Here is a 27,053-nt window from a genome sequence, read left to right as displayed (position 1 = left end):
ATATATATATATATATGTGTGTATATATATATATATATATGTGTATATATATATATATATGTGTATATATATATATATATATATATATAAAATATATATATATAAAAATTTGTGTGTGTGTTCTTGATTAGAAAAGGGGCATATGTTGAAGTACAAATCCAGTTTCACTTGATTTAGTTGAATGTCTTGTATTGCCACGGCCAATATGGCGGACGCGTTGACGTATCACTACAAAAAGGCTACGGTCGTAAATGCAACGTGAACGTAAAGTTTCGACAATTCCGCTACGGAAGCCGTGTGGCCCAACAGTAACACGTTCTGGTGGTGTAATTATCTCTTCCACCCAGCCGCTCACTGATGTCTTGTAACCTTATGTCCGCAAACGGAACCCGGTAAAGGAAACCGAGTCAGTTAGGGATCTTGACCTAATGGGCGGTAAGAAGAAGAAATCGGCGGCTCAGGCTGCTTCGGCGGCCCCGGTAGCAGCTGGTCGGACTTGTGCAACGACAGCGGGGTCCGATGCGGCGGAAGAACCGAAGAAACAGGCTACCTGCAATAAACCTACCAAACCAGTGAAAGAGAGCAAGTGTAAAGGTGGTAATAAATTGAAACGCCGCATATTTATTTTGCTGAGTTTACATATACTGTATTTATCAATATTTCCGTGTAGGTGTTGCACACTCCATTACTGTCAATCAGTTCATATGATCCTCTTCAGTTTGTAGCCGGTGGTCAGCATGCTGTACCATTAGTATCTTGACTTTCAGATAATTTTAATAGCCAGAATATGTCCATAAAACCTGATTATGCAGTATTAGTTAACAAATCTGCATCAGACAAGGTGACAATTGTACTAACATGAATATTGGCCCAGTAGTGACATGTCATGTATTGCTGTTTTGTCTTCAGCTCCGAAGACCTACAGCCTTTCCAACACAGCGCAAGTTGACACGAGTGGGGTCTCAGACAAGTCAATTCTTAAAGTAAGTTTAGTGTGTCCATGTCTAAGGAGAAATATCAGGTTTAAAATGTGTTTCGTACTGAAAAATGATAATAATAAATTACATTTAACTTGTGAGCATAGGTTTCTATTTACACTGACCTGGAGAAGAAGATTATCAAGCTGATCAATGACTTCAGACAGGAGAATGGAGACAAAGGGCCCATATCTGGTAGACTTACAAACAAGAAATTATTGGTAAAGACTAAACCATCCCTCTGATGCCTCTTTGGTTTCACCACATTCAGATTTTGGATTTAAAATATTTGTATTCTCATGTGTTTTTAGGACCTATACACAGCTTTACAAAAGTTCAACTTTAAGAGAGAACACATAGAAGAAGCGATGAAGAGTAGCGTCTTATACGGAGGTGATCTTCACTCTGCTCTTGACTGGCTCTGTCTCAACCTTAAAGATGGTAATAAAGAATCACTCCACATTAAAGTGTAAATACTGATGAAATTCCTAAAGGTGACTCTTTGTATTTGTTGTCAATTTATCAGAGGAGTTGCCAGATGGTTTCAGCCAGCAGCTGCAGGAGGAGAGCCAAAAGAGCAGGCCGAAATTTCAGCCTCTTCCCCAGCAAAACCCTGCAGCTAAGAGCCCAGAAGTATCCAACAACACCCCTAAAGAGACCACCAAGGTTTGCGTGTTAGGCAACGTACATGTAGCTTGGCTGAACATGATGTGCTTTGCGCAATAACCTGTAAGTTTGTGTGTGGTGTTTGCCAGGTCACAGAGCAGGATGAAGCTGCCAGCATGAAAGATTGGATCTTGAGGTACGCAGAGCAAAGCAGCGATGAAGAAGAGGAGGAGGAGGAAGAAGAAAGAGGGGGGAAGAAGACACACAATCCTGAACTAGATGAAAAGTTTGATCCAGTAAGAAAAATTAAAGCAACTTACAGCTGGGATCTATGACTCTCTGTCAGTAAAACATTTTAAAGCAGCATTTACAGACTTCTCAGTCAGCCACCTGATCAGACTTTTTCTTTTAGCAGTTTTCATACAAACTGAATTAAGCCCTCATTTATCTAAAGCTCAATGAAAATTCTACCAAATCAAATGGAATAATTTTTCCCAGAGCAACAGAGCTCAAAACATAGTTTTTAAGTCACATAAAACCATTGAGCCTGATCAGTTCATCAATATAAATGTTTTTTTCTTCATGTTGTTTTTCTGTAACTAACTGTACTATGTACTTTTGTGTAGAACGACAGGTATTTGATCCTCACTGCTCAACTGTATGACACTAAAGAAATGGCAGCTGCTGCCAAGACTAAATTAGACAAGGCGGGTCAGAGGATGGCGCAGGACAGAATACGCATCATACAGCAAGGTTTGTGTGTGTGAGACTTTTGAATCGCATTCATCAAATGTATTTTCTTTGACTTTTTTTTTATGGAATTTCACATTTAACACGTGCAAAAGGCAGCAGCTCATGCCATTTCCTATAGTTTTACATCATTAACGTTCTCCTCTAATATATTGGTATATTTTCTCTTTCCAGAAATGAAACAACTGGAGTCCCACCCCATGTTCAATCCAGCCATAAAAGTGGTTGATTTCCCTCAAAAGGAGAAGAGGATGCTTCCTGTCAGTGAGGTCAAAGAAGATCTTGGCTTCAGTTTGTTTGAGCAAGCAGAGAAGGAGCCTCCTGCAGAAAAAGGTTCATCTACCAGCTTCAGAGCCAATTAACAGCCATTATTCAGAGACACTTTCTAAGGTCATGGTTCAGGTTATGTTTTTATATATTGTGTCACACTAATTCTGTGTGGACAAAAGTTTCATCCACATAATATAGAAATGGAAGCTTTTCTACTAAATTCATTTCCATACTATGAAATGCTGCTTCAAAAAGGCTTCATGACCTCTTCTCGTGTGTTCCGGACCAATCATTCAAATCTCCAGGTGTGTTAGTGCACATGTAGTCCATAAATAATGCACTCATGTATGTTTGTATGGAGAAGGTTAACAATAAAGCAATGTAGGACAGAGTGAAGCATCAACCAAGCAGAAGAGGAAACCTAGTAAGAATAATAAAAAACTAGAAGCACTCAGCGAGCGCAGACCTCCACCAAGCCATTGTATTTTGTCCAGGCATCACCCGCAAAATCAAATTACTTGTTCCTTATTCTGTTTCTGAGATTTTCTGAAAATTTAATCAAAATCCATGTGTAACTTTGAGTTATTTGGCTAACAGACATACAGACAATCCAACGTTGCCGAATACACGACCTCCGTTTTGGCGGAAATAATAATAGATGTTCCTAGAAAAGCTGTTTATCTGGAGTTTAAGACTGTAACCGTGTTTTCAGAGGCCTCTGTATGAGACAAATGTTGACCTTTTTGTATAATTTTTCTTTATAGTTGTAAAAAAGAACGAACCAAAGGACATTCGTAACTTTGACTACACTGCTCGCAGCTGGACAGGAAAGTCTCCCAAACAGTTCCTCATCGACTGGGTCCGAAAGAACCTTCCCAAAAGTCCGCCACCGTCTTTCAACAAGGTTGCTGCTGGTAGATACTGGAGATGCAAGTAAGTGTGTGTGTGTGAGTAACATTAGTAAATAGATAAATGTTAGACGGTATTGCCATGATTGAAATCCTCCTAAACTGACTGCTGGCAATATCTTCATTTTTTTTTTTTTTTTTTAAACAGACTATAAAATGAAACCACCAGAAGATGCAGAATAAAACCGTAGATTGTAGGACTGTTTGAGAGTCTTATGAGTGAGTTTAGATTTATATTCTTTTAATCACATGATGACTTTCCATGCATCAGGGTGCGTGTTCAGAGAGCAGATGATGTCCTGGAAGTTTGTCCAACTATCCTGACTGAGGACAGCATGCAGGCTCAGCATCTGGCTGCCACACTGGCTCTCTACACCTTAGTTAAAGGACAGGTAATATGTATTACCAGGTCCAATATGCTTGATGCCTCATTTTTGCTTAGTTTTGACTGTGTCCATCTATGCATCTGCAGTGAACTCTTTTTTTTCCCTCCTCTTCCTTCTGTCAGTCAGTACATCAGCTCCTTCCTCCAACTTACAGAGATGTGTGGCTGGAGTGGAGAGACAGCGAGCAGCAGCAGCAGGATGAAAGCCGCACTGCCGCCAACAAACCTCGAGACCAGTTCATTTCCCGGCTCCTGACCAGACTCAAACAGCAGCAGCAGAACCAGAGTCAGGGGCAGAAGCCTGCATCTCAAGGACAGCATGGGTTGAGCGGCGCTGATGAAGAGGAGCCTGAAGAATCCTGGGAGAACCTGGCTGGTCTTGATATTGGAGAGAGAGAAAAAGATGTGGAAGAAAGGAGTGAAAGAATTGGAGGAAGGAGGGAAGAGGCAGCACTGCAGGCAGCCAGAGAGATTATACTCAAGCTGAAAAAATCTCCACTCGCCCAAAAACTGCAGGTAGATTCACCTGAACTTTTAAACAAAGTTGATTTTACGTGACATAAAGCTTCACCTAGTGTTCAATCTCCAAGGCAGAACGGGAGCAGCTTCCTGTCTTTCAACACAGACGTCGTATCCTGGAAGCTCTGCAGCGTCACCCCGTGGCGGTGGTTGCTGGCGAGACGGGCAGCGGGAAGAGTACTCAGATCCCTCAGTTCCTCCTGGAGGAGCTGTTGACTGGAGGAAAAGCTGCTCAGTCCTGCAACATTGTGGTGACTCAACCACGCAGGATTTCAGCCGTGAGTTTGGCTTGTAGAGTCAGCGAGGAACTGGGCTGTGAAGATGGACCAGGATCCAAGGTGACTACTCATGTTCAGGTCTTTGGTTTTAAACCGGGATGCACCAAAAAAAAAAAAAAGAAAAATACAAGTACTTACATTTGAGTACTTGACAATAGTATTCAAACAACACTTTACTGGTAAGGAATGTGGACCAGAATGCCAGATGCATTCACTGATTAGTTCATTGTGTGATATATAAAATAGGTCATCCTGCTGCCATCCTCTAAATGTAAAGCTTGAAAATGGTCAGAATCTTCATAAATAAGGAAGATGAAGTGTCTTTTGGTGGGTCATGTCCACAGCTGTGACAAGGCACCTGTATGCAGCTTCTCTCACTAAGATTTTTAAAAATTGTTTCTGGACACCTGATTTTGAATATTATTAATTTATGTCTTTGCATTAACGTGTTAATTGTGACAGCTCTAATGTTTTTACATTGGTGTCGGGTGGTGTAGTTCGGAGTACTTTTATGATTACCAAGTACGAGAATTATTGGACTTAGACATGATAATGGTATTGGTGCGTCCCCAGTTTTAAATCAAATGCACTGCCATCCGCTCTAATGATTATGTTTTATGTTGAATTTAGTCCTCGCTGTGTGGGTACCAGATCCGGATGGAGAACCAGTCTGGGGACTGGACCCGACTGTTGTATTGCACAACTGGAGTTCTGATTAGGAAGCTCCAACATGACAAACATCTCAGCTCCCTGACCCACATCATTGTGGATGAGGTACTAACAGCTGCTGAACACACTCCTCGCATATTTTCTTTCCACTGTTGGGCTAAAACCTTTAACTTCTCATCTCACCGCCTCACCTTCGTCCTCTCAGGTCCACGAGCGGAGCGTCCAGTCAGACTTCCTGCTAACCATCCTTAAAGATGTTGTAATGAGAAGATCCGATCTGAAGCTGATCCTCATGAGTGCCACTGTGGACTGTGACAAGTTCTCCAACTACTTCAACCGCTGCCCAGTGATCACCGTTCCAGGCAGGACTTTCCCTGTAGAGGTAAAGTAGTAGTTTACTGGTGTGGGTGCAGGTGATTGGCTGGATATGAGTCTGTAACAAAAATTCAAAGGTACATTCAAACAGAGCAGACAGTTTGAAGCTGCTGTGGTTTTGGTTCCAGGTATACCACTTAGAAGACATAGTGGAGGAGACAGGATACATTCTGGAAAAGGACTCCGAGTACAGCCAGAAAATTCTTGAAGAAGAAGAAGAAGTCTCCATATCTGTTACACAGAAAGGAGGGAAGACTTTACAGCACCAGGTAATGTTGGCTCTCTTTAGTAGTTTGATATCTGACGATTGTGGTAGTTTGTTATCTGGCTCCACTAACTAAAAAAAAAATCCTTAAAATCCTGCCAAGCTGTGTCACTGAATGTCTACGAGCACTCAAATGTAAAAGGGATGGTGTTGACATCGATGAACAATCATAAACACGGACAGCTCTTTAGGGGCAAGTTCCTAACAAGAATAGTAAAACATAAAAATCTGAAAATATGCAACAAAATCCAAGAAGGAAAGTTTGTAAAAAGTTAATAAATGAATAATTTAGGCTCAAATAAATCTGACTGTAACCTCAATTTACCACTGAAGGGGAAGTTTCAGATTGAGGTTTTAGTTCCCTACATGTTCAGCTAAAGCTCAGTAATGCTGATGGACTCATGTTTCCTAAACGAGTGTTTGTTAACCTGCTGTGTGAACTTAACCTTTGTCCTTGTGATGAGCTGACTGTATCAGACAAGTCAGTCTGTGTGCTCCTATTGATTGCAGGAGGTGATAGTGAGGGACTCAAACAGCTGGGACCTGGGTCCGGACCTTGACCACTTCAGCAGCAGGACTCGGCAGGTGTTGCAGTATATGAACCCTAATAAGATCAATATGGACTTGCTCGTGGACCTTGTGCACTATTTAGGTACAGATGAAGTGGACTGTCGGAGGATGCACAAAGTAAATGATCATACATGTTTAGGACTTGTGAAAAATGAACTTGTCACTTGTGATTTTTGGTGTCTCTACCAGACAAGGCCCCTCAGTTTGCAGATGTGGATGGAGCCATTCTCATTTTCCTCCCAGGTTTGGCTCACATCCAGCAGCTGTATGACCTGCTCTCTTCAGATAAGAGGTTTCAGGACAAAAAGAGGTGATGTAACACACTTAAATTCATTACCAACACATTTTGAAAACGCATAAGCTGTTAAAACATACCCACCATTCAGCTTTAGGTTCACCTGTTCCCTTTGTCTCACTGTGTTTTGTCTACTTTTTAAGGTTTAGGATTGTTGCCCTCCACTCCACTATTTCATCAAAAGACCAAGCTTCTGCCTTTACAGTGCCCCCTGCTGGCCTTAGAAAGGTACTGCTAAATGAAGTGTAATTCAGAAGTACTTGAATGACGTATAATGCAGAAGTCGTCGTCCTTATTCGCTGCTCTTTTTCTTGTAGATTGTGTTGTCGACCAACATTGCTGAGACAGGTGTTACTATTCCTGATGTTGTGTTTGTCATTGATTCAGGGAAGACCAAAGAAAATAAGTAAGAGCTCTCAAAAAGAATATTTAATGTTTATTTGATTGTGTCCAGCTCTCATTTAATTAAGTTCTAACTATTGGAGTCTCCCTTTCAGACATTACTTTATCTTGGTGTCTGTGATGTAAATTGATTGAAAAGGCAATAGTTAATATATAGTCAGGTTTAAACAAGTTTTGCATCTTTGCAGCTTTAAATATTTTAGTTATCTTTTGTGGGCTTTTTTATTACAGTGCTGCCTGGTGGTGTCGTGGTTAGTACTGTTGCCTCTTATCAAGAAGGGTTCCTGGTTCAAGCCGGGCCTTTCTGTGTGGAGTTTGCATGTTCTCCCTGTGTATGCATATGTGTACCTGGCTTACTCTCACAGTCCAAAGACATGCATGTTAGTTTAACTGTTCACTATAAATTCTCACTAGGAGTGAGTGCGTGTGTGTGAGGGGTTGTTTGTCTCTCTGGGTTTGTTTCAATGGACTGGTGATCTGTCCAGGATGAACCCTGCCTTTTGCCTAGTAACTGCTGGGATAGGCTACAGCCCCCCACAATCCTGAACTACAATGAGCAAGTATAGAGGATTTGAAACTGCAGTACTATCAATCTTTTTGCATTTGAGTCTAAGCTGTAATCTTCAGAACTTATCCACTAATTCAGAAAAAGATGCAGTTTGATCTTTTTTAATCTTTCTAAAGAATGTTGTTTTCCATTTTTCCCACTTTTTTGCTTGTTACACATCCTAATCTGGCTTTCCTTTGGCATATTTTGCCCATTATGGGGAACCCTCTAAAAGGTTTCCAGACTTAATTAACTGTAATTGTAATTTCTAAACTCTCCCTACAGTTTGGACGTCTCAAAGAGGCATTTAAAACTCATTCATTTTTATTCAGCTGTAATATAAATATATTTTGTTTAATGCTATCATAACAAATATTAGACCAGTTTCCAAATATTTCTCACCCTGAGAAGTTATCATCTGGTTTTAAACAGCTATAACTCTGTTCTGCTGTACTGTTCAGGTACCACGAGAGCAGCCAGATGAGTTCTCTGGTGGAAACATTTGTCTCCAAAGCTAGCGCCCTCCAGAGGCAGGGGAGAGCAGGACGAGTCAGAAACGGCTTCTGCTTCAGACTCTACCCAAAATTCAGGTGTGGAGCTCAACATGTTGGTCAAGTCTCAGTGTTTGTATGACACCAAGATGTACAGCGAACATAATAATAAAATGATAATATTCTGTTAAATACACAGGACTTGCTTTGTCATTAAGAATAAAACTGTTTTGTTCTGGTCTTGTTTAACGCTCATCTCCAGGTTTGATGCCTTCATGGATTACTCTATTCCAGAGATTCTGCGGGTCCCACTGGAGGAGCTCTGTCTTCACATTATGGTAAATAAATTATTCTTTGTCACTTTGATAGAAAAAGTCACACAAAAACAAGTTCTTCTCTTCTCTGGTAGAAATGTCAGTACGGCTCCCCAGAGGACTTTTTGAGCCGGGCCCTGGATGCTCCTCAGCCTCAGTCGGTTAGTAACGCTGTCAACCTGCTGAGGAAGATAGGTGCGTGTCACGCCGATAATCACATCCTCACCCCACTGGGACACCACCTGGCAAGTCTGCCGATCAATGTGAAGATTGGCAAGATGCTCATCTATGGAGCCATCCTCGGCTGCTTGGAGCCCATAGTACGTTGCACCTGTTCATTATAAAAAAAAACTGAATCTGCTATGGCTTTTACATATTCTTCCTGTATCATGTCATAATTATGTTGATAGATATTTTATATGTGTTATTTCATGTGTGTTTGAGTTGCATTAACAGAAGACTTGTTTCAGGCAACCATTGCAGCAGCCATCACAGAGAAATCTCCTTTCTCCACACCAATGAACTCAAAAGATGAAGCTAACCTGGCCAAAGCTGCTCTGGCTTTAGCCAACTCTGATCACCTGACCATATACAATGCATATCTGGGGTATGGACAAACCTAAAAGACTCAAATAATCTCTTGTTTGTTTGTTTGTGCTCAGGAATAGGATTAACATAAGGAAATTACTTTAAATTAACAGAGAAGCAGCCATGATAAGAACAAATTGCTTATTTTCTCCCTTCCTCTAACAAGACAGGAACTTGCCAAAGGACAGTGTGTGATGCTGTTTTATAGTTTACTGCAACAACTAACAATTATATTTAGATTATTTGGGATTCATGTTGAGAATTAGATGTAGGCATTAGGTAGAGTAACCATTCAACCTCTATTCCTTTGTTTTTATTGCAATCCCAATCCTGCTAATAAAATATTTTTACTTGGTTCATGTTTATATACAACACAGCAGGAACACATGAGATCACAAGAGTTTAAATTTTCTTTAAAAAGTGTGTTTAGGATTCTCAGATATGTATACAAAGCTCAGCTCAGATTAGTTTTGAATGGAAAAACAGGATCTTGCAAACTGAGTCATAGTACTCAGTAGTAAAGGATGTAAAGTAAGATTAGTTTGAGTTTTCTGTGGTTGTTTGGATTTACTATATTTGTTTTATGTATATATATATACAATGGGGGAAATAAGTATTGGACACGTCAACTTTTTTCTCATTATATTTATTTCCAAAGATGCCATTCATGTGACATTTCTTCCAGACACTGGTATTAACTCAAATAATCCACGCATGAAAAGAAATCACAAGATTCAAATCCATAAATAGTGATTATGTGGAATTAAGTGCAATAACACAGGAAAAAAGTATTGAACACACTATCTGAGACTCGTTTAATACTTTGTGGAGAAGCCTTTGTTTGCAATGACTGCTTCCAGACGCTTCTTGTATGTATGAACTAATCGCCCACACTGCTCAGGTGTGATTTTTGCCCATTCCTCCGCACAGATTGTCTTCAAATCTTGAATATTCTTTGGTGCCCTCTGGTGAACCCCTATCTTTAGTTCTTTCCACAAATGTTCAATCGGATTTAGGTCAGGTGATTGACTGGGCCATTCTAACACATTGATTTTCTTTTTTTTAAACCATTCGAGAGTCAACTTTGCCGTGTGCTTCGGATCATTGTCCTGTTGAAAGGTCCAGCCACGTCTCATCTTCATCATCCTGGTGGATGGCAGCAGGTTCATCTCAAGAATGTGCCGATAGATGTTTCCATTCATTGCTCCTTCAATTATATGAAGTCTGCCAGTACCCCGAGATGAGAAACAACCCCACGCCATGATGTTTCCACCACCAAACTTCACTGTTGGTATATTGTTATTTGGGTGATGTGCAGTGCCATTTCTCCTCCAAACATGGTGTGTAGTATGACAGCCAAAAAGTTCAATTTTGGTCTCATCTGACCAGACAACATTCTCCCAGTATTCCACAGGCTTATCCAGATGCTGTTTAGCAAACTGTAAACGAGCTTCAACATGCCTTTTTTTGAGGAACGGAGTCTTGCGGGCTGAACGTCCATAGAGGCCATGGCGGTGGAGTGCATTGCCTATCGTTTTCTCTGTAACACTTGTACCTGCTGCCTCCATGTCTTTCTGGAGCGCTTTCCGGGTGGTCCTTGGCTCTTTGAGAACTCTTCTGACCATCTTTCTGACTCCCTGGTCAGAAATCTTGCGAGGAGCTCCTGTGCGCAGCCTGTTGATGATAAGGTGATGCTTCTTCCACTTGCGGATAATGGCCCCAACGGTGCTTACTGGAATACTCAGATTCTTTGAGATAAGTCTATAACCAATTCCATTCTGATGCTGAGCAACAATCAGGCTGCGAAGGTCTTGAGAGAGCTCCTTGCTTTTACCCATCATGAGATGTGTCTTGTTTGACTACTTAGTAAAAAAACAACCTGTTTATAGGGCCATCAATTAGCACTAACCCAGCTGATGTTGGTTTGCACTTATAGGAAGTACAAAGACTAATTACTTTCAGGTTTGAGATGGTATGGTGCCTTTCCTTGCCAAACTATACAGCTTTCCCATGGTGTGTTCAATACTTTTTTCCTGTGTTATTGCACTTAATTCCACATAATCACTATTTATGGATTTGAATCTTGTGATTTCTTTTCATGCGTGGATTATTTGAGTTAATACCAGTGTCTGGAAGAAATGTCACATGAATGGCATCTTTGGAAATAAATATAATGAGAAAAAAGTTGACGTGTCCAATACTTATTTCCCCCATTGTATATATATATATATATATATATATATATATATATATATATATATATAAAAAGGTAAAAATTTCCCATCAGGAAGTCATTTGCATGAGCAATTAAGTTACCTTGACAACCAATGCAACTGTTCTTATAGTTATGAAAGAGAAGAAAAGAAGACTGAGGGAAATAATGCTTCAGGATCACTTGAGGACAGTCTTGTCATTTCTAAACTGGATTGTTTAAATTCTGTGACCTCTTCTCTTTTCTGAAACTATTAGATGGAAAAATGCACAGACTGAAGGAATGAGAGCAGAGTTGTCCTACTGCAGGAAACACTTCCTCAATCGAACAGCTCTCATTACAATAGAGGTAACACAAAAGCTTCTCTTATTGTAAGAAACCTTTACTCTCCCTCCTCCTGTCTAAATCTATCTGCTCAACTCCATCTTCACTGCAGGATGTGAAACGAGAGCTGATGAAGATGATGGAGCAGACAGGTTTCTGGTCTTGCTCTTCCTCCTCTCGTTTGAAGGAGCAATCGGTGGCGCTGTCCAAGCAGCAGATCTCCGTCCTGAATGCGGCGCTGACAGCGGGGCTCTATGACAACGTGGCCCGGGTCCTGTGCACCCCCTCCGTGGATGTGCTAGAGCGAGTGGCCTGCACAGTGGAGACACCTCAAGGCAAGGCTCAGGTCCACCCTTCATCTGTAAACCATAACCTGCAGACCCACGGCTGGCTGCTGTACCAGGAGAAGGTATGTACTTGGAATGTGATGTTTTTTCATCTGTAGTGCACCGTTGTGTTAACAAATGTTCATGCACAGGTAAAATATACCAAGATCTACCTGCGAGACACCACGCTGATATCTCCTTTCCCAATGCTGCTATTTGGAGGTGACATCGACATTCAGCACAGAGAGAAGCTCATCACTTTAGACGGCTGGATCCACTTTCAGGTCTGAGGTCTGAGGGGTTACTTTGGGAGTGGTCCAGTTGTTTAAGTAAAAATGGACTTTGCAGTCCAACAGATTAAAATGTCCTGAATGTTTATGAACTGAACTGGAAAATACTTCAACATATGAAGAATTAAAGGATTTCTGTATTTAGAAGAGGTGAAAATCCAGCTCAGTCCAGTTACTTTTAAACAGTAAAGAAACTCATAAGAATTTATTACTCTTGCTTTATGATGCACTGAACAGTAACTGCAGCCATAACCTAACACGAGGAAAGACAGATTTATTCTAAATAAATCTGAAACAAACTCTTAAAAAAAAATCATATCTACTTTAACTTTCGGTTCCCAGTGTTTTGTTTGCAGCTGTTTTTAATTAAAAGCCATTTGTTCCTCTTTTAAGGCTCCTGTGCGGATTGGTGTGATCTTCAAACATCTGAGGAAACTGATGGACTCTTTGCTTGAAAAGAAGCTGGAGAACCCCAGAATGAATCTTAAAGGTAAACCCAGGCATCTCAATATGACAGTGACAGTTTTCCCCTTTTAAAAAGTACTAAATCTAATGCACAACTCTACTCAGTCACTTTGCCCAACAAAGTGAAGACACAGTGGAAGCTAAAAAGTAAAAGAAGCACAAGGCGATGTGAATACTAAATAAAAATACTCATATTCAGTAAAAGGAAGTCATTTTATTGAAATGCTGTTGAAAGCAATCAACCTTTGTAGTGTGGATTTGACATCTTCATAAGATTTGTAAAATAACACATTTTATTCTCTTAATAAAAAAGGGGGAACTATAATTCATCTAAATCAGTAAGAAAGTGAGAAAATACTTTAATTCTGCTGTTTGGTTTGTTCCTGTTTTTCTCATTCAGGTGAAGCAACCATCCAGCTGATTCTGGATCTGATCAGATCAGAGCACACTGTGTAACACAACAGGCTGTCTCTGAACAACTTCCACGCCTTTTAATGCCTGTGATTCTAGTGTTACTTATGTCCTTTTTTAATTCAGGATGAACCTGCAGAAACACATTCACACACCATCCACTGACATGGACAGATAAAAAATTATGGTTACCTGAAATGTTTTGCTCATATTGAGGACTGTATTATATGGTTAGAGTAAAAATGTTTTAATTTGAGATGTTATTGTGTCACAGTTAATCATCAGAAATAAATGGCTGTTTTAACAAAATTACCCTCTGAGAACATTTTTGACTGTTTTTAGCTCGGGTGGAACATTGCTTACATGTAAAGGTGAAATACCAACAAATTACTTTGTTTTGGTCTTTTTCATTATTCATCTAGCACAAGTTAAAAGAGATTTTGGTGTTGAAGCATGAAGTAATAAATAAGTATTCCTTACCCATCAAGTTGCATATAAGTGCCACTAATTGCAGTGTGTGACCCGGCTTAAAGAACCTTTGACATGTCGAATCTAATGTTCTCTGAAAGGTGTGGGATAATCATGCCAAGGTCTCAAGAGCTTAGAAACATGTTTGTGGAGGTCTATAAGACCATGCCATGAAAAAACATTTGCTATCCAAAAAAACCATAAGAATAAAAGCTTCTCAATACACATGCAAAGAGCCGCCTGGTTGAAATGTTATTCAGATAGATGCAGTAACAGTAGACTGTCTGGTATTGTTTTGAGGTATAACGTAGCATGATGCATTAAAAAAAAAGTCAATGCAACTAACCAAACATGCAACCAAATTTTTCAATTGTTACATCAGTATGTTTAGAGGACACACAAAGGGTGATGAGAAATAATAGGGAAATCTGATGTTCGTGACAAAGTTGCAGGAGATGTGTGTGTTAGTACTGGATGACACTGTAGTCTGCATCCTCTGAGAACTGTGCATCATCTGCAATCAAAGCAAACAAAAACGATTTCTGTGCATGCAAAAAATAAATACAATCAGGAAAATATCTTTTATTAGAAAATGAATATATGTAAGTGAATGGGCAAATGAATAAAATGTCTATTTAATTTTCCTTTGAAAGCAGATCTGTATTATTTGTTTTTAAAAAACATGAAACACATTTTTGGCCTCTGCGGGCTCTAGGAGAGTCAGCAGGATTACTTTGAAGGTGGATTTGGATGAAAATTTTTCCAGAGGTAGAATTGGCAGGAATATGCAGTGTGAATTGTGGATTGTTGGGCCCCTTTTTTTAATCATTATGCATGGTAGCTATACATATTGTTAATTTCCTAGAAATGGTTTCCCCTTCTGGACCAATATAAAAGATAAAATTTCTGATGATTATCTAACTGTTGAAATGATTGCAAAAATGGTCATTATTGTTAAATATTGAAAATAACTGCTTGTCACAGCTTATTAGTGCATAATGGGGATTATTACTATTATCTTCCATCTTTTATATTTCAAATTTAATTGATGAGGTAAATTAGATTTTAACTCATCAATTAAAATTGAGTTATATGCTCAGTATAAATGTCATATTTAATTAGTGTCTCTAGAAAAAGCTTTAAATGATGCGGGGCAGATTCTACTGACATGTATTCCTATGCCTTTAAGTAGACCAAAAAAACATACCTCTACTGTTGTGTGTTGGTTCAGGTAATGGGCCCCTCCTGCAGATTCACACAACAAAATAAACAGGACTGAGCTGTTAATGTTCAACAACTGAAGCAAAGAACAGGTAAACTTATCAAAACATAGATAAGTTAACAGACAAGCGGCACCTGATTGGTGGAAGCAGTCGAGAGGGTGGAGCTCCTGTCGGTGACCTCTGACCACTGTAAAAGTTTTCGTACACAACAGGAGCTGTTTGAGGAACACAGATACAGTTTAGGCATAGGAAACTAATCTGTGATAACCACTTCCTTCTACATACAACCAAGCACAGGTTGATTGTTAATGACTGGGTGCTGTTGTGATTTTTTTTTTCTATTTTATTTTATTTTTTGCTGCTTTTATACCTGGTGGTTTTTCTCCGGTCCATCTGAGGTTTACAAAGTGTTCAATGTCTTCCTGGATGTCACACTGCTCCAGTGACTTCCTTACTTCCTCGTACAGCTGTGCGCACACACACACACACACATGCAGAGAGAGACAATAAAAATAAGGTCAGGGTCAAAAAAAAGGAGCCATGTCTGCAATATGCAGTTTTAGTACATTTGTCCAAGATGGTGAGATTGTCACTACAATAAATTTGATTCTGTTGTTTTAGACGGAAGTTTAAAGTGCAACACTGACATAAGTAATAAAGTCTATCATGGCACCTGTTATTATATCCAGCAGATTTTGAGTTAAGACCAACATTTTCTCATTGGAAACCTGCTGAATGCTTTATTGTATAAACAGATGCTTGCTATTCAGCCAACTGAATAATTAGTTAATAGAAATTATGAAGTTTTTCACACCATGGTGCCTGCCTGTTATTTCTCTTTACTGCAGTTGTTTCCTGGTTAGTTTTGTTTGCCTAAAAATGGCCAAAACTGCTGGTAAATGGAAGACATGGAAAAGTTAAAGGAAGAAAAATGAGCCTTCATGTTGTACTGCTAAATGCTAATGTTGCTAATTAACAAGCTGGTACTGTACTTAAATGTGATCCATTCCAAAATCAAACCCCTTTTTATTTGGCAAATTTCTGAAAATAAACAAATGCTAAAACTTAAAAATAAAAAAATAATATTGTGCTTATTCTTTAGAGACATACAGAATGCCCTAGGTTTCATTAGTCATTATATTCATAATGAAGACGTCCTCTTGAATGTAATATTTAACACACAGTGGACAGGTAAGTTTAGCATTTGGTTTAGATTAGAAAAGGACTGTAATATGATTTGAATGTACATTTTTGGCTTAGATAGCCTCTAAATAGGCAACACAATATAGCATCTAAATAAAATATTGAGGTCAGATTTCCATTCTCTGGTGGGCAAAAATGATGGGGTGGAAGTAGCTACTAATGCATTGTTTGGGCTTGTAAAACAAGCTACTAGTCAGGCATTTTTAAAATGTTTCATGGTGATGTAGATATGAAAAAAACTTGAAAAAGATGAGAAAAGCTTTCATGTCGATCTGGTGTTTTGGAGTTTTACCTCATCACTGTTGACACATTGCTGGGAAAGCTGGTTAAGATGCGTCCACATTGTGTTCCTCAGAAAGTTAATACGCTCCACCGACTGTTTTTCAAACACCTGTGTAAAAAAAACCAAAACATGACATTTAGCTAATTTACACAATGTGTGCTATGCTTAAACTTGAGGAGTCATCCACAGTCTCACATCACAAGCCTTGACATGCTCCTTCAGCCATTCGTCTCTTATCTTTCCCAGCATGGTCACATTCTGCTGGTACAACCTGTCTGCCAGAGAAATGCAGGATAAATAGTATGAATACCCTGAAACAATACACTAACCATTTTAATAAGTAAACTGACCGTGTTAAAGCATTAAACTTAAGGAAATTTTTTTCCATCCTTCAGCTAGATATAATCTCTCTAAATGCTAACAGTCTCAGGACAATGTAATCATACTGTTTAGTGTCGGACTTGCAGCCGCATGTCTTGGACACTCGGGTGAAGAGAGGGGCGGTGCTGTCAACTGATCACCACCTGGTGGTGAGTTGGGTCAGATGGTGGGGGAAGATGCCGTCAGGCCTGGCAGACCCAAGCGTGATGTGAGGGTCTGCTGGGAACGTCTGGTGGAGTCCCCTGTCAGAAAGAGTTTCAACTCCCATCTCCGGCAGAGCTTCAACCATGTCCAGGGTGAGGCGGGGGACATTGAGTCCAAGTGGGCTGTGTTCCGTGCCTCTATTGTTAAGGCGGCCAGCCGCAGCTGTAGCCACAAGGTCGTCGGTGTCTGTCGTGGTGGTAACCCCCAAATTTGTTGGTGGACACCAGCAGTAAGGGATGCCGTCAAGCTGAAGTAGGAGTCCTATCGGGCCATTTTGGCTTGTGGGACTTCAGAGGCAGCTGATGGGTATTGGCAGGCTAAGCGGTAGCAGCTTCAGCGGTCGCTAAGGCAAAAACTCAGGCATGGGAGGAGTTGGGAGAGGCTATAGAGAATGACTTCTGGACGGCTTCGAGGAGATTCTGGTCCACCATCTGGCGGCTCAGGAGGGGAAAGCAGTACTCCATCAACACTGTGTACAGTGGGAATGGGTGGATGCTGACCTTGACTCGGGACATTGTGAGGCGGTGGAGGGAATACTTTAAAGACCTTATCAATCCCACCAACACGTCTTCAACCAGTTGGGTTGTGCTCCAACTACAGGGGGATCACACTCCTCAGCCTCCCTTGTAAGGTCTATTCAGGGGTGCTGGAGAGGAGGGTTCCGTCGGATAGTCAAACCTCGTATTGAGGAGGAGCAGTGTGGTTTTCATCCAGGTCGTGGAACAGTGGACCAGCTCTACACTCCTATCAGGGTCTTGGGGGGGGCATAGGAGTTCGCTCAACCAGTCCACATGTGCTTTGTGGACTTGGAGAAGGCGTTTGACCGTGTCCCCTGGGGACTCCTGTGGGGGGTACTCCGGGAGTATGGAGTGCCAGACCCCCTTGTATGAGCTGTTCGGTCCCTGTACAACCGGTGTCAGAGCTTGGTCCACGTTGCCAGCAGTAAATCAGAATCATTTCCGGTGAGGGTTGGACTCTGCCAAGGCTACCCTTTGTCACCGATTCTGTTCATAACTTTTAGGGACAGAATTTCTAGGCGCAGCCGAAGTGTTGAGGGGATCCGGTTTGGTGGCCTCAGGACTGGGTCTCTGCTCTTTGCGGATGATGTGGTTCTGCTGGTTTCATCGGGCTGTGATCTTCAACTCTCACTGGAGCGAGTCGAAGCCGAGTGTGAAGCAGCTGGGATTAGAATCAGCACCTCTAAATCAGAGACCATGGTCCTCAGCCAGAAAAGGGTGGAGTGCCTTCTCTGGGTCAGCACTGAGGTCCTGCCCCAAGTGAAGGAGTTCTCTGGGACTTGTTCACGAGAGAGGTAAGGATGGAGGGGGAAATTGACAGGTGGATCGGTGCACCGTCTGCAGTGATGCGGACTCTGCATTGGTCAGTCGTGGTGAAGAAAGAACTGAGCCAAAAGGCAAAGCTCTCGATTTACCGGTCGATCTACGTTCCTACCCTCACCTATGGTCACGAGCTATGGGTAGAGACCGAAAGAACAAGATCGCGAATACAAACGGCCAAAATAAATTTTCTCAGCTAGGGTGGCCGGGCACTCCGTTTGAGATAGGGTGAGAAGCCCTGTGATCCGGGAGGGGCTCAGAGTAGAGTCGCTGCTCCTCCACATTAAGAGGAGCCAGATGAAGTGGCTCAGGCATCTGGTCAGGATGCCTTCTGGACGCCTCCCTGGTGAAGTGTTCCAGACATGCCCCACCGGAAAGAGGCCCTGGGGAAGACCCAGGACATGCTGGACAGACTACATCTCTCGGCTGGCCTGGGAACACCTCGGGATCGCCCCGGATGAGCTGGTGAATGTGGCCGGGCAGAGGGAAGTCTAGGTTTCCCTGCTTACTCAACTCCGGATAAGCGGCAGACAATGGATGGATGGATGGAGTTTTAAAGCTTTGAGTAATTTTATTTTAATTTTATCAACCATATATCTTGAGCAAGCAGGTTTTATGATGACTTATATGGATACAACAGCGATAAATTACAAGGTTTCCATCCATTGTCACTGATTTTACTCTAAATCTTTCATTTAAAAAGACTTGAGTCATGCAATAAACCTACAAACAGTAATAAATCACGAAAGAAGTCACTGCAAGGAACATTCATTTTGGATTTAATCGTCAAATGCAGAGGCAACGTTTATCTGTACAGCATGTTGTCACCAGTGTTCATGTGTGAATGAGAGCCTCAAAAGTGTAAGTTAAAATCAATATATAAAAGGAGTCTAGCACTTCCGTCCCAGCAGTGCTGGTAAATTTACCTGCTTCTTCTGCATTCTGTTTTGCCAGATGTGCTTTTGAGTGTAGCTGAAAGAGAATAAAGGTCAAATAAGTAAATGTGACTTATGGGGCTACAAGACATTTTAAAAAAAAAACAAAAAAAAAACAAGATTTCCTTGTAATAAACACTCTAAAATAAAACTGAACATTTATTACCTAAACTTTTGTTTAAAAGACCCAAGAAAGAAGAAAATCATTTTTAATGTTTTCACCAAATAACTTCAATTTTTTAGAAAACAAAGAATTGCTGGATTGCAAAAAAAAAAAAAAAAAAAAAAAAAACATATATATTTTTCAACATCAACATTGCATATAATTCTGAGTCTGAGATATTTCACTATGTCGAGGTCAAAGACGGAAACAACTTCTGGATGTGCATGACTCTGAAGTCCTCCAATGAATGACTATGCCACCAGGATCAGTACAGCCAGCCACATGGGGGGTTTTCACAGCACCTGGGTCCAACTGGACTCACAGCAGTCTGACTACCACTTAATTATGATGTCCCATCCTGTTTGAATTCTTGCTTGTGCTGTTCTTACTCTCAGATGTAAGTCGCTTTGGAGAAAAGCGTCTGCCAAATGACTGTAGAATAGTATGAATGTCGAGCTGGTTCCAGTGCTGGTTTGGAGCCAGAGCCTGCCTTAGAACCAGTTCTTTGACTTCCCTCTCCTGAAGCACCAGTTCCTGGCTCTCAAAACTGGTTCTAAGCTGGCACCAACTCTAAGTACCGTGGAAAAACTTTCATTCAACACTTCATCCAGTAATGTAAGGATAAAGCCATTAATCAACTCTGAGTTCAGTGGATTTCAGCTAAGACTGAAAAAAACCATTGGACATGCATTCTGTGGTCGAATGAGTCCATGCTAGAGATGGGATTTATGGCTCTTTGAAGGGAGCCGGATCTTGAGGAACCGTTCCTTTCAAAGAGCCATTCAAAAGACTGGCTCCTTTTTAAAATATCTTACAAAATTTCATAATATATAAGAATCAAAATGTGTACCTATATAAATATATAAATATAAAATCTACTATACAAGATTAAAAAATTATAGGGAAAATATAGATTGAATCAAGGATAAACCTGAGCAGTCAGTGCAAATTCTAGTAAATGTTTTAGCTAGAACTCACAGTATTATAAAATTTGTATATAAAAAGAATGGCTCACAAATGAACGACTCACAGCTGTAACTTGGTTCCCATCGTTCATTTAAAAGTTCAAAAGAATCGATTCGTTCACGAATGTCACATCCCTAGTACATGCTAAAGCTCTTTTTGGATAAAAGTGAAACATGGTTCTGCATGACAGAACTAAGAAAGACCATTCAAGCTGTTATAAAAGAAATGTGCAGAATACAGCATCTGTGATGATATGTGGGGTGATCACTAACAACAAATGACTCATTTAATGTGATTTGAGCATACATTGATGTAGAGGTGTATAATGAAATTTGGATCAGCATGCTGTAATGAAAATCAAGTCTTTTCCCACACATGAGTTCACAAAGTTTAAGTATATTGACAAATTAAAGATTTTAGTTTTGTCAATGTGTGTCAACCAGATAAGAGGGTAGACTTTTTACTAGAAATGGGATTTTTAATATTTTATGTGAATTATGATAAAACTAGACATATTAAACCATCCTTTCCCTCTCCTCAAAAAATTGTTAGTGTGATGTGCCTTAAATATGGAAAAAAACTTTTCAATCCTGCTATTTTCCTGTTTTAAGAACACACAGGATTTACACCTGCTTTACAATGTCCATTAATAGGTTTAATCATGGGTACTAAATCAGTAGATTAAGGACAATCAAATGTATAACAACTAACACAAAAACAACTAATATAATTAAGTGAATTAAAAAGGTTGCTGAGGACTACCTTTCACTTTATATGCAGACTAATGTACAATAACCTTGCATGAAGACTGATCACAAAGAGTTAAAAGTTAATTCTATAGCATCTTTTGTGGTAAAATGGGAAACATTGAGGTTGACTATTTCCTCTATACCTTCTCAATGTGCTTGGTGTTGGTGGTGTTGGTGTTTCGGTTCACATTCTGCTCTGCTTCTTCTTTGTCTCGACATTTCAGGTCATATGCCTTCTTTGACTGGAAAGAGAACCACAGTTATTTAGTGCATCATTGCAGAGAGTTTCAATCTGTTATTTCTGTTTTAATAATTTGATCCTGTGAGGGTGGAGCGGACAGCCTCCTCACTAAGCTGAATGTGTTCCATATATTGAGACATTTTTTTTCTATCCAAGTTGTGGTTTTGTTATTTATTTTGGGAAATTTCTCTTTCTCTGAGGTCTTGCTGGACATGGCTTCATAGAGCACACACATGAGGGCAGCCTTTAAGGACCCAAGCTACTTAATAATCGCCTTCTTAGCCTGAACCAAGGAGTCAGCGTAGAGAGGGATGGGAGTAAATGGGGGTTTTGATTAGTTTATTTTGTCTGGATACTTTTGCTTTTCTGTATTTAAGTTAGTTAGACACAATATATGTAGTATGTAAATAATTTCCGGGGGGTGGGTTGTAATTAGTGATTTATTTGTATTTAAAAAGTCAGGGAAGCTCATTTTCAGTAGAATGGTTTAACCTATAATTATATAAGTGCTGTGTAATGATCTGACAAATGAGGACATGGGGGTTAGGCAGACTGAATGTCTGATGCTGTTGAAACCAGCTGTTGTGATGTCTGCTGTTAACCACCCTACCATTGGTGAGCAGTTAAAAAAAACACTGATTTATAAGTAAAAGAACATTCAGAGCTCTAAAAAATCACGGTGGAGATTTTGTCATTTGTGTGATATGCTTTACCCTGTTTTCCTGTTTTGAGGGTTCTTTAACACCTAAATCCTAACAGATCCAAACATGATTTCTTTTGGCGTGGATTTTTTTGGTCTAATTCACTTCTCAACACAACTTCCCCCACCAAAGAGGAAGAGCAGAGGGAAAAGAAACTTCACCAACATGACTCAAAAAATGTATAATCTGTTAATACCACTTCATTAGAGTACTTCTGGTTTTCATTTCACAACAGAGGTAGCACTGCAGGAGAGTGAAAACAACCTGGAAGCGCCACCTTTATATCTACAAATTTACATAGCAAATAGCTTATTTATCATTAACATGTTGCATGGAAAATAAACAGAAATGTTCTGAAAGGAAATTTTTGTGGCAAATCATTTTATATAGACACAGAGCTGCAAAAAATACCTTTAGTTGCATTTCAACACATTTCCATCTCAACTTACATCCATTGTCTTCTTAAACTGAGATGACTTCTGTTTGTGGAGAACATCTAATTGGTGTTCTGTCTGAAAAACAAGTTTGTATCTATTGTTAGCAAATTAACATATTACACAGAAGCTGTCTGCATTTCAGTGCATTGCAGAACTGATAAAACCACTAACCTTCTTCCTGGCTTCTTTCTGCTTTTCTCTAAACTCTTCCAGTTTTTTGGCCTCTTCCCTCAGGCTCTGTGCCAACTGCAAGTGTGACACGCTCACATTTTCGGTCTCTGCAATGTCAAAATGTGAATTAGTTTGCTATCTAAATAGAAATTAAGTAATAAAGTTAATAGTTAAGAAAGTTAAGAAAAAATGTTACACACTTACGTAATTTTAACATGTCCATGGATCTCTTTAAAGTGCTTAAAAAATAGAAAAGATTACATAATTGCTATGAACATACAGTATAGAAGAGGCTTTTTAATAATAAAGAACCAGCATTCTGGCTAAATACATGATCCAAAATCTTCAATACTAGATCCCACTGAGAAAAAAATATCATTTCATTCAATATGGAAGTGAGTGTGTGCTAATCCTGTGAAAACACACAAGCAAATTGGAGAAATATAGTGCCTGGTCATCGGAAGAAACTCAGATTTCATTGCTTCATCTACTAAATTTAAGCTTTAGTTTTCACAGCAAAACTTTGAAATGCTGCTCACTACAGATCAGTTTGCTGCAGTTTTGCATGATAAGTCTTGTGGTTTATATAGTCCTGATCAAATGGACAAAAATATCTTGTGAAAGTACCTTGTAAGGTTTGCTAGTCAGTGAAAGTAAGACGCTATGAAACAAGCAAACACATCTAAACAGCTCTTGATTCTCCAAATGCTTAAAATGCTCTGTAAATAGTTTCATGAGGGAGGAAAAGGCCTTGAAATGTTTCAAGAAAAGTTTCTGCAGGTAAATCACTTCAAGATGGTTTATTACAACAAGAAATGCAATTTAATACCTGCCATAAAATCTGCCTACCGGTAAAACTATGATAAAAACTTAGTAGGAGTGGTCAAGGTGACAAATTCTCATCATCATGTTACTTAATGATATGAAATGACAAATACCTGATTATTCCCAGAAAAGAAATAAGTCCTGCAGGTTCCAGGAAGTACCCCACAGGGCACATTTACAAGAAAGGTATGTGACTGCACGTCTTTTATGGTAAAGTAGTTAATATTGTATGAACCATCTTCCCCAATTAGTCTTCCTTCCTCATAACACTAATAAAACCCTTAAACGAAACAAAACCCCTCTGATCGTGTGACTGAACAGGAACTTGGTTTGTTGGTGGAGCAAACAATGCTTTAACATTAAAATATACATAAAAGACTAAATTAACATACTTAAGAGACTATTTTTGTTGGTCTTATTGGTATAGGTGTAACAGTGCAATCATCCTTTTCATTTTCACTTATGAATCAGCTGACAATTCCACATTTGGTGGAGCTGTGCACCACCATCTCTGCACAGAGCATGCTTATGCATTTAATTAGCAGAAGCTTTGTGTAAACAAAGTAGAGCTGGTTGCTTACTTCATCTCATGGAATCCACACACCTTCTTGGACAAACCAAGCAGATCCTTGGCATACTTCTCTTCGATTGATGCCCTGAAAGATAGACAGCAGTTGAAGTAGGTCTATCATGCAAGGACACATGCAAATGGCATGGTGACACTCAGGATAATTCTTCAGCTGACAAAAGGTAAATTCATTGCTTGCATTAAATTAAATTGCAATAAGCATTATACAGTTGTATAAATATAAAATATATCTTGATTGGATTTAAGGTAAAGTGTGTTATAATCCATTAAAAGGCTTATGAGCTACTAATAAATCTAAATTGGTATACGTAATAGATAATGTTACCTGCATAAAACACTCAGTCATACCAGGAAGTGGCTGTTAAAATTAATTTTACTCTCAGGGACCTAAATTAATTATTATATTACTGAGTCTGACTAAAGAGGTATATAAGGTATATAAACTTAAATGCATGCAACAAATATTCACTGAAACTATTAATACATTTTTTCCATTTTTATGCAATGTGCATAACCTCTAGCATGTTGCCTTGTGGTAACTTTCAGTTCAAAAAGGCTTACTTCTTGAAATCTGCAAACAACTGGTTTTCATTCCTAAATTAGTCAACTTTCAGTTGTGTTATTATGCAATATCTTCTTTTGCTGTTTCCATACTTTATTATGGGAAATCATACTGATACAATCACCTGTTACTTCATGGAATCATAAAAAATCTTAGTGCATCATTTTGGTCGTTAGATCAGGTGCAGTAATTTGAGTTAGTTGCTGCCATATGGGCTTATTTTGTGTATGTTTCTGTTTCTGTCTGAGGCACTGAAAAGAGGACAGTGAGAAATTCAAAATTAAAAATGTGACTTTTCATGACTTTATTGTAAAATGTACTTAAAAAGAGTAAAAGACAAATAACACTTTCTGAATTACTTTAATCAATGCCAGTCTGCTTTGATGTGGAAGTCAGCTTTATCACCTTAAAAGTGAGGAATACTTAAAGTTTAGGATACGGAACTTCCTATTTCATGAATGCATATTTGATGTTTGCATTGGGCTGCACCACTCTCAATGTCTGCCAATATTTAATACTCCAATCTTTCAAGTAATAAACGGTGCTGTTTCCGGCAACAACTCCAGTAAGTCTTTAGTTCATGTCCCTCTTTTTCTTTAGCTTCTTTTTCACCTCACACTCTTTTTTTTGTCTCCACTACCTGTCTTTTTGACTTACTCTCACATCTCTGTGAAAGGGCTGAATTAATCATTACCTGGCTTTCATGAAGTCCTCTACTTCTTTGCATGTCCTTTTGCCATCACCGAGATACTGGATGATGGCGTCATAGCCACCAGTGGAAGTAAGATCCGAGTTCTGTCAGCAAGAGGAAAACTATTTTTACAATTTTAATGTACATTACATTAAAAATGACGTCATTATCACTGCTCCAACATCCAGTGTGAAATGTAAGACAGGCATGGTCCATGCAGTGTCTTTGACACTCTGTGTAATTGATGTTTTGAGTTGTTCACCTCCATAATTTAGCGAAGGTGAGGTTAACAGCCTGTAATCATACTCAACATTTAGACTTTCCTCATATATGAGGCCATGTTGTACTACTAATTCATTTAAAAGTCACATTTACTATTTATGCTACCAATTAATTTTTTAAAACAAAACATAATCAGAAAAAATCAAATATAAAAATGGAAATGAATCTATAATTTTCCAGTGATGTAATCGATAACAGATTACAGAAAATCTCAGTTTGTAAACATGACTAAAATGCTTTTTACTTTCACTCAAAGCAGCTTTTTTTTTTAGTCAAAAACTTAGCAACGAACAAAGAGAAAATAAAAGTACTCACCCAGAAAAAATCTTTGAAATGAAGGTTTTTCATAACTACGCGGAAGAGGCAGCAGAACCGAAGGTATTATTAGACTTTATTTGTGTGACTTCCCTCACACGAGCGCAGTAGAAGAGTATGCGAGAGGTTTAAACTCACGCATGCGCAGTGTTAAGCCATAAATATAGCAGAACTATCTAATGCCTCGACATTTTAGTTGATGAGTATGCTGCCATCTGGTGTCCAAAAGTAAAACTTACAGTACTTAAAGGAATTTTCTGGCAGGCGTCAATGAAGTAAATGAAATAAAATCCTAACCATGATATCAGATAAAGAAGAATGGAAAAGTTTCAAAAGTAAAATATAAAGACTAAAAATTAATAAATACAAATGGTTACAAGTCATGTATTAAAAGTTACAAAAGCCAAAATGGTCAATTCCTGCTGTTATTAATTTTTGATGCTGTTATCGCAAGATAATGATACTTTATGAGTTCATATGCTTTTTGTTTCAGTTTTGCTTCTTCATGAAATGAAAGGAAATGAAAAAAAAAAAAAACTTTATTATTCCCAGCGTGAAATTGCAGTGTAGCAGTTTCATATGTGTGTGTGTGTGTGTACACAGAGCTGGCTCTAGACTGGCAGGTGCAAACAGGAGTTTTGCACCGCACCCCATGCAGCAAAATGCTTACTGAAACCTAAGCTACATGACTCAGTTGCACATATTTTGTAACTAATTTACAAATTCTTGGCTCTTTATTTACAAAGAAAAAAAAGTCATACTGAAACACTCTAAACTAAATGAACCACTACAAAAATGATAAATAGCACAAAATAAATAACATTTATTTAAAAAGAAACAATGTTTAGTGTAAAATTTTAGGGCAAGAAATACAAAGTTCAAAGAGCAAATCCTAAAACAATGTAAAACGGTGTACAAAAACAACATATTAAACAATAAAAACTGCTAAAATTATGATAAACAAAACAAAATAATGCCATTGTGGAAAACAAAAAATCAACCATGCAATCAAATAAAATTTTTGAAGCATGTTTCCTGTGTAAGTTGTAACACAAATTTGTTTAGTTATTAAGATAATTCCTTTATGCCC

General features: G+C 39.1%; 2 protein-coding genes across 4 annotated transcripts; one reads left to right on the top strand and one right to left on the bottom strand.

The window, feature by feature from the left end:
- The first annotated feature begins 245 nt into the window (after nt 1-245).
- dhx29 (DEAH (Asp-Glu-Ala-His) box polypeptide 29) lies at nt 246-14,026 on the top strand. Of its 3 annotated transcripts, none has more exons than XM_041969947.1 (28): nt 246-588; nt 910-983; nt 1,085-1,198; nt 1,289-1,418; nt 1,504-1,643; nt 1,733-1,879; nt 2,210-2,336; nt 2,508-2,666; nt 3,368-3,536; nt 3,783-3,903; nt 4,020-4,412; nt 4,487-4,753; nt 5,324-5,467; nt 5,568-5,744; nt 5,866-6,006; nt 6,513-6,654; nt 6,762-6,882; nt 7,011-7,095; nt 7,185-7,273; nt 8,278-8,406; nt 8,570-8,645; nt 8,717-8,941; nt 9,092-9,228; nt 11,679-11,769; nt 11,858-12,154; nt 12,224-12,355; nt 12,755-12,851; nt 13,227-14,026. In XM_041969947.1, exons 1-28 carry the CDS (start codon nt 429-431, stop codon nt 13,280-13,282), a joined length of 4,140 nt encoding a protein of 1,379 aa, XP_041825881.1. In that variant the 5' UTR covers nt 246-428; the 3' UTR covers nt 13,283-14,026. The 3 variants fall into 3 exon arrangements, with proteins under 3 accessions (XP_041825881.1, XP_041825882.1, XP_041825880.1); XM_041969948.1 differs by having other exon boundaries at nt 246-594; nt 1,289-1,370; XM_041969946.1 differs by having other exon boundaries at nt 246-594.
- Nucleotides 14,027-14,083: 57 nt separating this feature from the next.
- Nucleotides 14,084-26,073, bottom strand: pstpip2 (proline-serine-threonine phosphatase interacting protein 2). Its single transcript, XM_041969953.1, has 14 exons — nt 25,964-26,073; nt 25,370-25,470; nt 24,106-24,180; nt 22,904-22,938; nt 22,700-22,806; nt 22,541-22,603; nt 21,293-21,391; nt 19,263-19,308; nt 16,610-16,689; nt 16,424-16,522; nt 15,299-15,395; nt 15,062-15,143; nt 14,913-14,950; nt 14,084-14,219 (listed from the first exon to the last, which is right to left on the bottom strand). Exons 1-14 carry the CDS (start codon nt 25,994-25,996, stop codon nt 14,170-14,172), a joined length of 1,005 nt encoding a protein of 334 aa, XP_041825887.1. The 5' UTR covers nt 25,997-26,073; the 3' UTR covers nt 14,084-14,169.
- Between the last annotated feature and the right edge of the window lie 980 nt (nt 26,074-27,053).

This window comes from Melanotaenia boesemani, chromosome 19, assembly GCF_017639745.1.
Source record: "Melanotaenia boesemani isolate fMelBoe1 chromosome 19, fMelBoe1.pri, whole genome shotgun sequence".
Taxonomy (NCBI): Eukaryota; Metazoa; Chordata; class Actinopteri; order Atheriniformes; family Melanotaeniidae; genus Melanotaenia; species Melanotaenia boesemani.
Note: the sequence above shows the minus strand (reverse complement) of the source record. Positions and strands in the feature narration are given on the sequence as shown.

What these genes read in the sequence shown, in the direction of transcription:
- dhx29 (XM_041969946.1), top strand. Translation starts at nt 429, where the DNA reads ATGGGCGGTAAGAAGAAGAAATCGGCGGCTCAGGCTGCTTCGGCGGCC. An exon ending in GGAGCCTCCTGCAGAAAAAG is followed by an intron (nt 2,667 to 3,367) that starts GTTCATCTACCA and finishes TTTTCTTTATAG; the next exon opens with TTGTAAAAAAGAACGAACCA. An exon ending in GGACCTTGTGCACTATTTAG is followed by an intron (nt 6,655 to 6,761) that starts GTACAGATGAAG and finishes TGTCTCTACCAG; the next exon opens with ACAAGGCCCCTCAGTTTGCA.
- pstpip2 (XM_041969953.1), bottom strand. Translation starts at nt 25,996, where the DNA reads ATGAAAAACCTTCATTTCAAAGATTTTTTCTGG. An exon ending in CATGGACATGTTAAAATTAC is followed by an intron (nt 22,807 to 22,903) that starts GTAAGTGTGTAA and finishes TTGACATTGCAG; the next exon opens with AGACCGAAAATGTGAGCGTG. An exon ending in AGCATGTCAAGGCTTGTGAT is followed by an intron (nt 16,523 to 16,609) that starts GTGAGACTGTGG and finishes TTTTTTACACAG; the next exon opens with GTGTTTGAAAAACAGTCGGT.